This window comes from Lepisosteus platostomus, chromosome 20 (assembly GCF_059453375.1).
Source record: "Lepisosteus platostomus isolate fLepPlt1 chromosome 20, fLepPlt1.hap1, whole genome shotgun sequence".
In the NCBI taxonomy this organism is placed as follows: Eukaryota; Metazoa; Chordata; class Actinopteri; order Semionotiformes; family Lepisosteidae; genus Lepisosteus; species Lepisosteus platostomus.
Window position 1 is genome coordinate 3988368 of NC_142630.1, and position 12459 is coordinate 4000826.

At 40.9% G+C, this 12459-nt stretch overlaps 1 protein-coding gene across 9 annotated transcripts in view; it reads right to left on the reverse strand.

Annotated features, from left to right (window-relative positions):
* zc3h18 (zinc finger CCCH-type containing 18) overlaps positions 1–12459 on the reverse strand; it is a 40231-nt gene that overhangs the window by 13509 nt on the left and 14263 nt on the right. For all 9 annotated transcript variants that reach the window (XM_088614363.1, XM_088614365.1, XM_088614358.1 and 6 more), the window contains 5 exons: positions 11493–11758; positions 2248–2430; positions 1713–1832; positions 894–995; positions 235–411 (listed from right to left, as the gene is read on the reverse strand). In XM_088614363.1, coding sequence (XP_088470489.1) covers positions 235–411; positions 894–995; positions 1713–1832; positions 2248–2430; positions 11493–11758 — 848 coding nt within the window. The remainder of the gene's footprint in view (positions 1–234; positions 412–893; positions 996–1712; positions 1833–2247; positions 2431–11492; positions 11759–12459) is intronic.

The following is a 12459-nucleotide window of genomic DNA, read 5'->3' on the forward strand; positions in this document are numbered from 1 at the left end:
ACAGCTCTTAATACTATCTAACAAGGGCAAAGTCGTGAAGGAGAAAATCCCAAACCCAGGCCGGTCAATAACAGACAGCCAATAAAAGATTTTGACAAAGAACCCTTTTCTGAAGCCTGAATCCTGTTTTTTTTGGCTTTCTGTCTTAACCAGGAGCAAGATCGTTTGCAGGCCAGGTGTGATTTCTGTACCTTAAGGCTATGATAAACGGATTTGGAATCGGCTTCCTCTTACCTGCCGGGGGGGTTGTGCGGTTGTCGATCCTTACGGCAGCCATCTCTGGGGTCAGCCATCTTGGCCCCCTCTGGGGCTGGCTTCACAGGCTTCCCAGGAGGCCCTGGGGGAGGCGTCATAGATGGCTTCTTCACAACCTTTTCCCTGCGAGGGGGCAGCGGATTCTTCAAAGGGATGCTACAAGAGAGGAACACACTTTGCAGGCTGCTGTTTGGGTGAACAGATTGGCTTTCATTTTGCTTACTTTGCATGCTTTTTAATAGTTTTTTCCCCGTCACTATCTATCTAAGCCTGTTTGTCTCAGTGCCAACACATGCACCCCATTTTCTAACACTATCAAAGGTTCTAAGTATCTATCTAGTAAAGGCAATACGGGCATGAGAAACCAGATATGCGTCTTAAACTTTTCTGCTGTTCCAACTGTAGTATCGGAACAATCCTGGGTCCACCAAGAATTCCAAAAAAGAGAAAAATACACAAATGTAACCAATAAATAGTACTAACCCTATAAATGTATTGATGGAGCCTGACTTCGAAGTCATCCTTAGCAACAAAAAGGACTTTTATACATAGACATCTTATAAAAGGAAAAAGGAGCCGAACGCCACTGTATAGCAGAGGCTAAATATCAACCTTGGGAATGACTGCAGTTTGCTTACCCTTTCGCCGGGGGTCTCAGAGGCTCTGCTTTAGTCTTTGCAGCATTCCTCTGAGCAGAAGGACTGGGAGAAGGAGTAGGAGAGGAAGAGAAGGATCGCGACCTGCAGAAAAGCAAGTTTGGGTAAAACACAGGAATTGCTGTGCATATTTATATATGTGGCTGTTCTGATGCATAATGGGAACCACTGTAACCATAGCCCTCAGTGATCAAAAGTGATATCAACTCCGAGAGCCCAGCCATCTGCGACAACTAGCTCAGAAAAGACCCGGCGCTGTATTCTGTTCAAAAACACAAGGAAGGCATTATACGTCACTTTGAATTTTAATAATACAGCTAAGGAGTAATGCCTAAATGTACTCATTACAAAAGTTTTAAAAACAAATTCATACTATTACTTCAACCCATACAAGTTGAAAAAATTCCTGTCACTGCAATGTTTGCGTGTCTCTTTCTTGTTTTTTTTAAATTTTGGAGTCCTTAGCAATGCTTCTGTGCACAATCCTGAAAATGACAAATACCTGCTCACTCCAATGTACTTGAGGAGTGTGGCCATTATTGCCCTCACTCAAAACATATCACAAATGAGCACTTACTGTACCACTGATTTGCTATTCCAAGATGAAACGATAACTACATACCCAACAAACTGGTAATATCCTCTAAAGGAATACTGTGAAGTTTTCACACACTCTAATAGGGGTAAATTATCCGTGCCGGTCTTTGAAAATAGCATTTTCACATCTGGGACCACAGAGATGCAAACTCAGATCGGGTCCGACAGGTCGGGGAGGCCCCGGACTGCAGGGCTGCTGCTCACCTTGAGCGACTTCCAGAAAAAGAGCTGTGCTGCGAGGACTGGCTCGAGTAGGAGCTGAAGGAGGACGATCTGGACCGAGAGGAACCGGAACCAGAGTACGAAGAAGAATGGGAGGATGACCTGCAAAAAAAAAAAAAAAAGAGAGGTTGGAAAGAGCAGACCAGAGCACACCTTTATTCAGTGTAGAAATCAAAGCTGAAATGACAGGATTGCAGGGTAGGTGTATGACTGCTCAAGGCTGAAGGAGAGGGGGGTGTTCAGAGCCTTTACTGTTCATTATGTCATCAGGGGTCTGCTTTCCCACCAGATCATTTTACTTCATTTCTGTACGTTCTTCTAGAGGGCATGGCCGGCCAACACGTGCTCTGACTCCCCCACGATCAATCATAAACTACTTGGATAATAACAGTACATCAACTGTAATGGACTGTAGACCGAGACCCATTGGAGTCTCCTCACTCATCTTAAATGCCTGCCACACAAAAGCAGGAGGGAGCCGAGAGTAAGATAGCAGTCTGAGAGCTGGTTGCCATACCTGGAGGAATTGGACAAGGAAATGGAAGATCCTGAGGGCCGGTGTCTCCGGCGCCCCCGTGTGGGGGAGCCCGACATTCCCATCCGCTTCTTGGGGGATTTGGACCGCCGCCAGGGATCTTTCCACTCGTCCGGCCGTTTTATCAAAGGCCCCATTTCCTTCTTGGGAGGCGGCTCCATGGGCCTGCGGGGGAACAGGGAAAAGGGTTTCCCCGCTAGCGGCATTTGTTTCTCCCTCCTTTAAAACAGCGGCTCCGTTTCCAGGACCCGCAGCGAAGATACGGAACGCGCCGCAACCGTAAACACCACCGCCGTGGCCATCAGTCCCCGGCAGGCCGCAAAAAGCCCAACGAAACTACAGGTAGTGATTTGAGACTGATTTATGTAAAGGGCATTATAAATAAAATGTGCATTTAAAGCACAATTAAATTGCAAGATGTGTGCTGCTGCTTTTCACTTTTCACCAATATTCATCAATGCACTTACATCACAAAGGTACAAGGAGCCTGTCAATACCCACACAAGGGAGTGCATATACCCCTATTTACTAATATGGCATCAAGATAAAGCTAACTGATGCAGAGGTGGAGATAAAATAACCTTGTGTAAATGCAGCTCTACTCCCTAGGAACAGTTTTATACAAAGTTTGAAACACGGTTTCAGAATGATATGTTCTAAAAGTCTGAAAGGCCTTTAGTCTGTGGAAAACACATTTCAGTTTGGTGGGACCAGAACTTCCTGAAAATAACAGATCTCTGCCTCCTTCCTAACCTTCCTTCCTTCCCCTTCAACTCTGATGTCAATATTCCTTCTCCCTGGAAGAAAAATGGAGAATCTAAAGTAAATGCAGAATATCCCAAGAACACATACAAGTTAAACTCCGTGTGAAACAATACAGTAACGGAGTCGTGTGTGGTCTTGTCAGGACACCGGAGCTCACAGGTGAACTGCAGTTGCTCATTGTATTCAAATATGAATGACATTTACTACATTCCTCCAAAGTTGCACAACTAGTATCACTTCTGAGAACAAAAATATATTTCCTTATTTTTAAAGGAATAGTTTAGATATGGCTGAGTGAAGGGTGTGCAAATGTCTTAGGGGATTTTGAACTCATGAAGAAAAGAAAATGTAAAAAGTACAGACCGATAACAGGGCAAAGTAGCATCTATTATAGAAATGGCTTAAGTTTGTAAAAGCGTTAAGAGCTACCCCAGTCCCTGACACAGCAAGATGGTGATGTAACTAAAGCAAACCCTGTGAAATTCCACAAGCATGACGCAAATCAAACAACAGACTTTCAACCAACAGGTGGACAGATTGAGGTGAAAGTTATTTTTAGCACTGTAACATGATCCCTCTTCATAACCACTGGGGGAAAAAAAATCAGAACTTCCTTCAAAGCCAAAAAGGAAGCAAACATAGCTATGTAATTACAGCTGGTGAGGAAACAGGGAAAATCTTCATAATTTCTTATGATTATAGTCTTAATATTTTATGATCCCATCCCATATAACATTAGCACTTCTGTGTAAATTTCAGCAATTAAGGAAATAACACTTAACACTGTAGTGCTTTCATCTATTGAAACCAAGAAATACTAAATTTATATAACCATGTGCAACATGACAGAATGCCTTTAATACAGCTGAAACTCTCAGAAGAATGTCAAAATAAAAAGTGTAACAATTCAAAGTTTGGGAAATCGAATCACGGGAGGTTATACAGGCATGATTTCTTGCTGATTTTACAGTACAAGTATCCTTAATGAAAACCTTTTCAGATCTGTATGTACAACACTCAACTGGACTGCTACAAGTTTACTGACAGTTCTTCTGAAGCCAAAACCATCCCCTGAAGCACTCAGGATTGTCTTCTCTGGTTGGTGTGGTGATATCTGGCAGGAACTGAATATATTTTTAAAAACTGAAACTTGAATGATACAAACTTTGGATAAATTCAGCCAACCCCTACGTGTTTGCAACATCCTTCTGGCTCAGTAATGGTTTAGCCATGATGTAGATTTTTTCACAGGCGCTCTCCTGCCATTCAAAAAACTCAGTGAGCAAGTAAGGTGTTGAATAACAGTCCGCTTTTCAACGTAAAAGTGCAGCCATTGCTCAATTAATGCAACAGCTATAGTTAAGGAAAAAAGAAGTTGGTCCACAACTGTCTCTCATATCTGCACATACTACCCAAAGATAAATAAGTAATTCAAGAGCTGCATCGGTATTCGAAATGCAGAAGTAAAAACATTCTGCTCTCATTTTTTTTTGTACCTCCTACACATAACTGCACGGGTGTAAAGGATCCAGTTTCATGTAAATGTCCCTTTTTCTCACTGTCCAATCCAATATTGCAGAATCACAGCCCGTCTTTTTAATATAAAAATGTTGATCGAAAAAAGCAAATAACAATGGATAATTTGAGCAATAATGGAAATTGAGAAGTATGCAGAATTTTGCGGTCACAATCTGAGATCTGGGCATAGAGCAGTTACTCCCCAAAAAAACACAGAAGAAACATTTATGATCAACAAAATTCTTCAAATTTTCCATTCAGAGACAGGAAAGAGTAATGTGATTGCACAATATTCTGTATCAAAGCATCTTTCGCTACCAATAGTTTCAGTTTTGGCTTTGACACATGAAACATGAACACAATAAAGGCAGAATCTAGATTTACCAGCTGAGTCGTGATGCAAGAAAGGTCTGTCCTTTACTCTCTGCAAAAGTATGAATGACTGTATCTGCTTTATTTAGAGCTTACTACTGAGCTGAACCAACCAGACAACTACAATTAGGTCATTTAGTAAATTCTGAAGCACTAAACCAGTGGTCAGATTTGATTTTTAATCCACTGAAAAACGTGAGGAATAAGAGTTGAGGATTATGCTGGAAATGGTTCCAATTTCTGTAGAATTCATGCTAATTAATGTGAATTCTCAGTTGTATACATCACTAAAAACAATTTTGCAGTGCACATTATTTGCTTATTTAGAAAGATATGATTTGCTGATCAATAACAAATCATGAGCATTTATTAACTCAATGACTTACACTCAAATAAAAGGTAACCGAGGGAAATACATTGTTCAAAGCTACAACTTTGTTTATTCTGTCTAGAATTGAAACCTTCAATTCCCTAGTCTACAACTACAGTACTCATCCTGGAAACATTTTACTATCCAGAAATCTAACCAAAGTATTAAATACATTCCTGACATGCTGAACTACATTTTTCTAAATGTAAATTCTTAACTGAATTTCTTTTCTCACACAGAATTAATCTTAACCCTTAACAAACTGCTCTATTTGCAACATGTAATTTGCTACAAACAATTGTCCAATAAGCACGGTACTCCAACAGTATTTTTTGCATCTTTTGGGATCACTATTAATCTTGAAATAATGCTTGTCGAGACATCTTCAGCAGATAAGCTCAAAATTCCACTCTCAAACACCTTGGAGTAATGCTGAGAAACTGGTTTGCACTGCATCAGCTCTAAAAAAGGTTAAGAGTCTGAGGAAACTATCCTGATCATTTTTCAGGTGTAACTTGCTGGGCCAAATGTTAACTGTTTCTAAATAAAATACTGCAGTAAGACTGAAATAAGTGTATAATTGAAATAATCCGACATGTAATACTGTACATATCAAGATCCAAACATTTTTCTAATCATTCTTTCACCTAGTCCTAGAAAAGCCAGCTCAGACAACCAGACAAAACAAAAGGTTAGTATTGTCTTCCCACTACATGACCAAACCATCATAATTGCACTTTTGACCTTTTCATCTTAATTTTCATTTATAAGAGGTTGCCATTTCTGTCAGGAAACTGCTTTGTTCTAAGCCTTTCAAGAGTGCTAATTACAGATAACATTACAGTAGGTTACTAAATCCTCATTTGTAAACTGCATTATAATCAAAGGTGACAGCACTTAAATTTGGAGAATAACCACCACCTTTTGGACAGATCAGTCCAAAAAATATTTTTTATAATGCACAGTGTTTTGTATAAGTTTTTAGTTTTGGTGTAGCTAACCAAACCTGGACTTAAACCATTTATTTGCAATTCACTAAAAACCAAATAAACAGTATTTCTCATTTCAGTGGAAAGGAAAATGCCATATGAATATAATTATAATAAATCATAAAATCCTTCAACTGCAGCTCAGATTGCACAATAATTACTGTTAATGTAGACTAACCACATAATTCCCACATCTCTTTAAAATACATTTTTTCTATATTGTATCAGAACTTTCTGAACACTGCCTAAAATTTCTTCCAGACAATTTCACTGCTGGTATATGATAAATATAATTCTTCTGAAATTAAGTTTCAGGTTTTCTTTGACAAAATGCAGTCTTACAAAACACACAATGTATGTGTTTTCCTGTACTTACTACAGTGGGCCATCTACTAAAACAGCCTATTTTTTAAATTCAGGAATGATCTTTCCAAACAACTGTGCATAAATGGCACGTTGCCCTTGTAGGACACTGACCCAGACAAGGCACATTACTAGTTGTTCTACAGAGGTTCAGGCAGGGAGAGTTTGAATCTCTAGAGAATGGGTGAAGAGTAAATGTGTAACCACAGCTTAAATCCCAGAGCCCTCTCAGTACAGAATCCACGACTTCAGTGAAGACACTGGGGTTTATTTTTATCCAAGTTATCCAAGATTTCAAATCCTAGTCAGCAATACTAATGAACATTTTACCAGCATGTGTAGAGCACAATGACTACACACTGAAGCACATCACAGAAATGCAAGCTAAAATAAAACCAGAAGACTAAAGGAAATCTCATACCAAATTCTCTAGTAACTGAAGTGAAGATGTGGCGAAGGCACAAGTGAAGAGCAATAAATGACATAAAAATCTACTTAATCCAGTCTAATTATTTAATGCAGGAAAAAATGGAAATCCACCAAGAACAACGAGCCTGATAAAAAAAAATCTGACTGAGAGTAAATTAACGCAGGAAGTACTACATATAGGAGAAGTACATCACAATGCGCTGTATTTTCCAATTTCTCCAATAGATGAGTTAGAAAACCATCCCGTAAGGCACACTTAACAATTAGCAGGTAACAATGTTGACGTTCTTAATATGCATGCTTCCAGGAAAAAATGGGAATGACTAAAACCTAAGGCTGGCAAAGCAGCATTGCCGAACCTGGACTGAAACTGAAAATTACCCTAGATAGGTTCTGGAATTTCAAGTCATAATGCGCTCTATGTATTACAATAAAAAAAAAAAACAGTGGGATCATATACTGCTGTATGTGTGCTCTCTCCACATCGTTTTCTTAAAATGTGTTAATGAAAGGTATTTTATCAGTTCTCGTCTTTCACAGCATTATAGAAGCAGTTGACTTGATGGAAACTGTGACAGAGGTGCACACGACCTGATTGTGCGTAGTTGGGACCTGACACAGTGCACTCTTCATGAGGATAAGGTCAAGCCTGACCCTAAATGAAAAAGCATATGTAACATAAAGAAAGATGGGGACAAGCCAAAGGAGAATCAAGAGAAGTATTCTTTGAGTTCCAAGTATTTGTGTTCCTGTTACTTGTTTTGTTTGACCATTTTATAGAAAAAGCACGTTTAAAAAATGCGTTTCAAAGATCAGATCCTCTAAGTTAACTAATCAGGAAAATCAAGGGGTCACATATCAAGTGGACACTTTCAGTCACTCAACTGAAACACAATAACAGGCAAGTTAAGCATTAATAAACAGACACTGTTGATTAATTAGCACAAGACAGCAATCAAATTTGTTCTGCTACAAGCCACCTTTGATGTTCTGTTTGCTCATCTGTTAGCTTGGCTGTTGCAAAATCTGTAAAAAAGAGGTCACTGTTTTAATGTCCAGAGCTGTCAGTCATGTTTGTACACAAGGAGAGCGTGGGGCAGGACAGCATCATAGGAATATCCACTAGAAATCTTCCCAGGGCCCAGATGACCTGAGGATATTCCAGTCCATCCTTCTCTCCTGCATCATAAACCCTCCCCAGAGCAAATGCAAACAAAGGCCGAAGATTGCCCAGCTGTATGACTTTTTTGTTTGTCAGTTCCCCTTGAAACACAGAAGTAGGAAAGGCCACCCTTTCAGTGTTTTTTCAATGCTCTGGAAGACTTGTCTGGCTCTTAAAAACTGACTGTGCCCCAGAACAGACCTGGAATTTAGATGAGGAACCAAAAAGCATGGATCCACCTCACATGCAGAGGTCATTTGTTTCTGTATTACACTTTAGAACTTTTCTAATGAATAATAAAAAAAACAAGGCAGTTCAATCTGTCGACAGCACAATATCGACATATATATATTATTGTCAATTACCAAAACACATGACATAATTCAGATACATGACCGGAAGAGTTTTTCACATAGATACCTTTACCAGTTATATTTATTGGTCCTGGTCATACACAAACAGCAATTTTATACAGCATTTTATGTCGGCAATGTGTAGTGAGGATTCTCCTATGGCAAGAAGCATAAGCAGCTTTAAGATTCAGGTGTCTGTATAGATAGATGCTCATTATTATATCACTTCTGCGAATGTTTGTGAACTTAATCTGCTAGTCTGGTATTTATGGTACAAATGAAGGAGGGATGTATCACTATATTATGTCTCAAAGCATGCCTTAGTAATGCAGATAAAAATGACTGCTTCGGGTAAATCGAGTAAGAATGTTTCATGTCATGTTTCAGGTATTGGTGCATGTGTTAAAGTGCTTGAAGTTGGGCTGGAGCCTTCGATCAGCTCTTTTTCCTTTTGAAATATCCAAATAACTTTCAGGCTCAAAATAAAATCAACCGCAACAATAAATGTCTCGGCACAGAAGACCTCAGGTTACCAAAGGAAAGTTTGACAGCACACAGAAAGCATGTGAACTGGATAATCAAGAAAAGAAATTATGTCAGCACCAGTAACAAAAGAAAGTGCACTCTTCCTGCTGATTCACAAATGTGTGACACTAGACGAGCAACAACATATTGACATTCAAGGTGGAAAACACACAGCAATGACCATATCAGCCAACTCATTCTTCAAAGCTATTCTTCATTCTTGCACAGTTTCCTCTCTACGTCATAAGCTCATTTTGTTTGCTTATGCAAGATGATGCAACATATATTTAGAGTCAATGAACCTTGGACATCAAAAGCTTACATGTGCTTAAGTGCAAACCTAACCTACAGACACCTTGATGCGAAGGACACTCACATTCACATTTTAAAAATCAAACAAAACTTTTATTATGAATAATATGAAGCCAAATTTAAACAGATTAAGTAAAACAAGACTATATCCACCTCATTTACAAGAGGAAAGGAGCTGTAAAACCAGCAAAGACATTATATTCAAGTAACCTTATTCCTGTTAATGCTTAGATTAATTATTAGATTAATAGATTTTCTTATTATTGCCGTCTCTGCTCCATCAGTAATGGCGCAGGTACATTTGTTATCTGAAGCAGTAATGCATAGGAAATGGTAAAACAACACTGATTATTAAACTTTCACCATCAATCAATGCAATTCTAAACCACACTTTAACATGTATTAATTAAAAAGATGGGAAACAAGCATCCTATTTTGTATACTTTAATACATGGGAACAAGTAATAGTTTTACTCTTTGCAGCCTACGCATGCTGACGCAGCTACCCACCTGAACTACTTTTATACATATAAACAATACTGGAGTTTCTGCTCTCCAGAAAGAATTGATAAATTGCCAAATCCTAGCGGACAGAAATGCACAAAATGTCGCAGGACTGGTATTTTATTTTGATTCAATTTAAATCAGAGGCTTTTATTCGTGCTGCCACACCTGAACCTCAGATCTCAGTAAACAGCAATGTTACACAAGAAAAGACTTTCCAGTTCTGTCAATGACCCATATTACTCTTTTACTGCAAAGAACACAAAACAAGTCTCCAGCGAATGAAATGAAGGGGGAAATATTAAGGATTCATTGTCTGGTTTCTGTAAGGAAGGGTTTTGGGTTTTGTTAGGTTTCTAGGTCATAAGCACAAAAAGAACTCTCCCTTGTGTTCCGATGTCCTAAAGGCAAGGCAGGGCATTTAAATTCACATTACAGCTGTAATGCAAGTAGAAATGGCTTAGATGATATATACAAAAAAACATGGGTCATTCAGCCAGTCCCATTTTTACTCAGATACTTCGAAAATGCATTGTAGTCAAGTCTGGAAGACTGAATTTTGTATGTCTCTTGTTACGTAATTCTTACATACAATACCAGCCTTTGATTTTAAACCTGTAGGTGTAAAACAGCTTCCTTTATTACTCCCATAATGCAAAAGTAATCAGAGAATCCCTTAAAACGTACTACCACACACAAAAAAACAATACTTTGTTCTTAATTCTTATCTATACTAATGAATATATTCAACGCAAAGAATGCTTGATGTATGCTTTAAGACATAATATCTGAGGTTTTATATAAGCAAATAGTGACAGATAGAGGAGTTGATTTGTCATATGTACAATGGGGCTCTAATTGCGCTGTTCTCTCAGGACATGCACAGTACAACAGATAAAACCACACAATGTAGACAGTACATTACAAACCAGAAAAGACAAGGAACAAGCAGAATAAAAACAGGGTCGCTTTTCAGGAATGGTCAATAAAATGCCTTAATAACCACAGCAAAAATGAACAGAAATTGAAGAGTAAGTGTGAAACTGACATCAGCATGGAAGAGACATTGGTGGGATTCTTACGTCGTCGTGGGCCAGGAGAAATGTCTTAAATCCAGGTTTTTAAACAAGCCTATAAGTAAAACCAGTCCCCACTTTTGTGCAGCGCAAGAGAATTGAAAATACCTCAATCTATAAAGACTGTCAGGAATATAAACTTAACTGTACACCCTGGCTAGTACACAAGGGATAAAGTATAAATTGGCCACAGTGACAAGCGTGCCAAATGAGGGAGCTACACAAGCTCACTGGACAAGGGGAAACAGGACCCTCAGCTGCACGCTTGACCTAACCTGACGTCACCGAGACACCAACTGCCAATGTCACTTCAAATCCAGAAGCCTTTGCTTTATGCCGAAGGCCCTTACATTTAAACGAGCTCCTTCGCGGCGCCCGAGCCTGCCGCTGCCTTCTGATACTTGTCCCGATAAGCTCTAGATAAGGGCGCGATCACGACGTACGCACAGTCACGTCAACGCCGGCTCAATCCCAGCATGCACCACTCACCGGGGCGGAGGTGGCGTCCTCGGCTTGGGCTTCTCCTTCTCCTTCTCCTTCTCGCGCTCCCGCGTGCGCTCCCTGGGCCGCTCCTTCTCATCCCGCTTCAGCCGGTCCCTCTCCCACTCCTCCTTCCTGCGCTGCCTCTCCTTCTCCCGCTCCCGCTCGCGCTCCCGCTCCCGCTCCCGCTGCCGGCGCTCCCGCTCCCGCTCCCGCTCGCGCTCCCGCTCCCGCTCCCGGTCCCGCTGGCGGTCCCTGGTGTCGCGCTCCCGCTCCTGGGGAAACCGCAGCGGCGAAACGCTCGTTCGTGGGGGGGCGGGGCGCGACACGGCGGGAGCCAGGCCCCGCCTGCTTCGCCTGGCTGCGCGTTCATCCAGAAAGGACCTGGGTCCTACGGGAACGCCCTGCGGCTGAAGCAAGCGCCCCGCTCCCTTAAGGAAATGGATCGTTCCAAAAAACTTGCGAGTAATTAGGCGGCACTCTTCCCCCTGGAGAAGAGTTTCCAACAACGAATGCAGCAGCAGCGTGGCGACCAAGGACTTGGTGCTGTGGAAGATGCTGCCCCCTCACAAGAGAAATGAAACTCAAGTCCTCGCTACTTGGTCATTAAAGATCCCACCGCTGTTCTGAAGAGCAGGGGGTGTACTGGAGCAGCTGGATCTGGTGCGTCGACGCTGGGCTTGGCCACTAACCCCCACGACTTAGAAAGGGCTGAGCGGGTTTCCACATTTGTGCAAGATTATTCAAGGAATCGACTCCAGCTGTCTGCAATTTGGCTCCTTTATAAAACGTTTTAACACTCGACAAGCACTGGCCGCTCTGGTATCAGATTAGCCCAGCGCAGGCCCCTGGCAAGACGACACGCAACGAGGTTAAGGATCTAAAATGAATGGACTTGTGCTGTGTCAGGGGCACTAGTATTGCTGATTCGAGACACATTTTTGGACACACAGAACCAGCCAGTAAGACTAGGTTT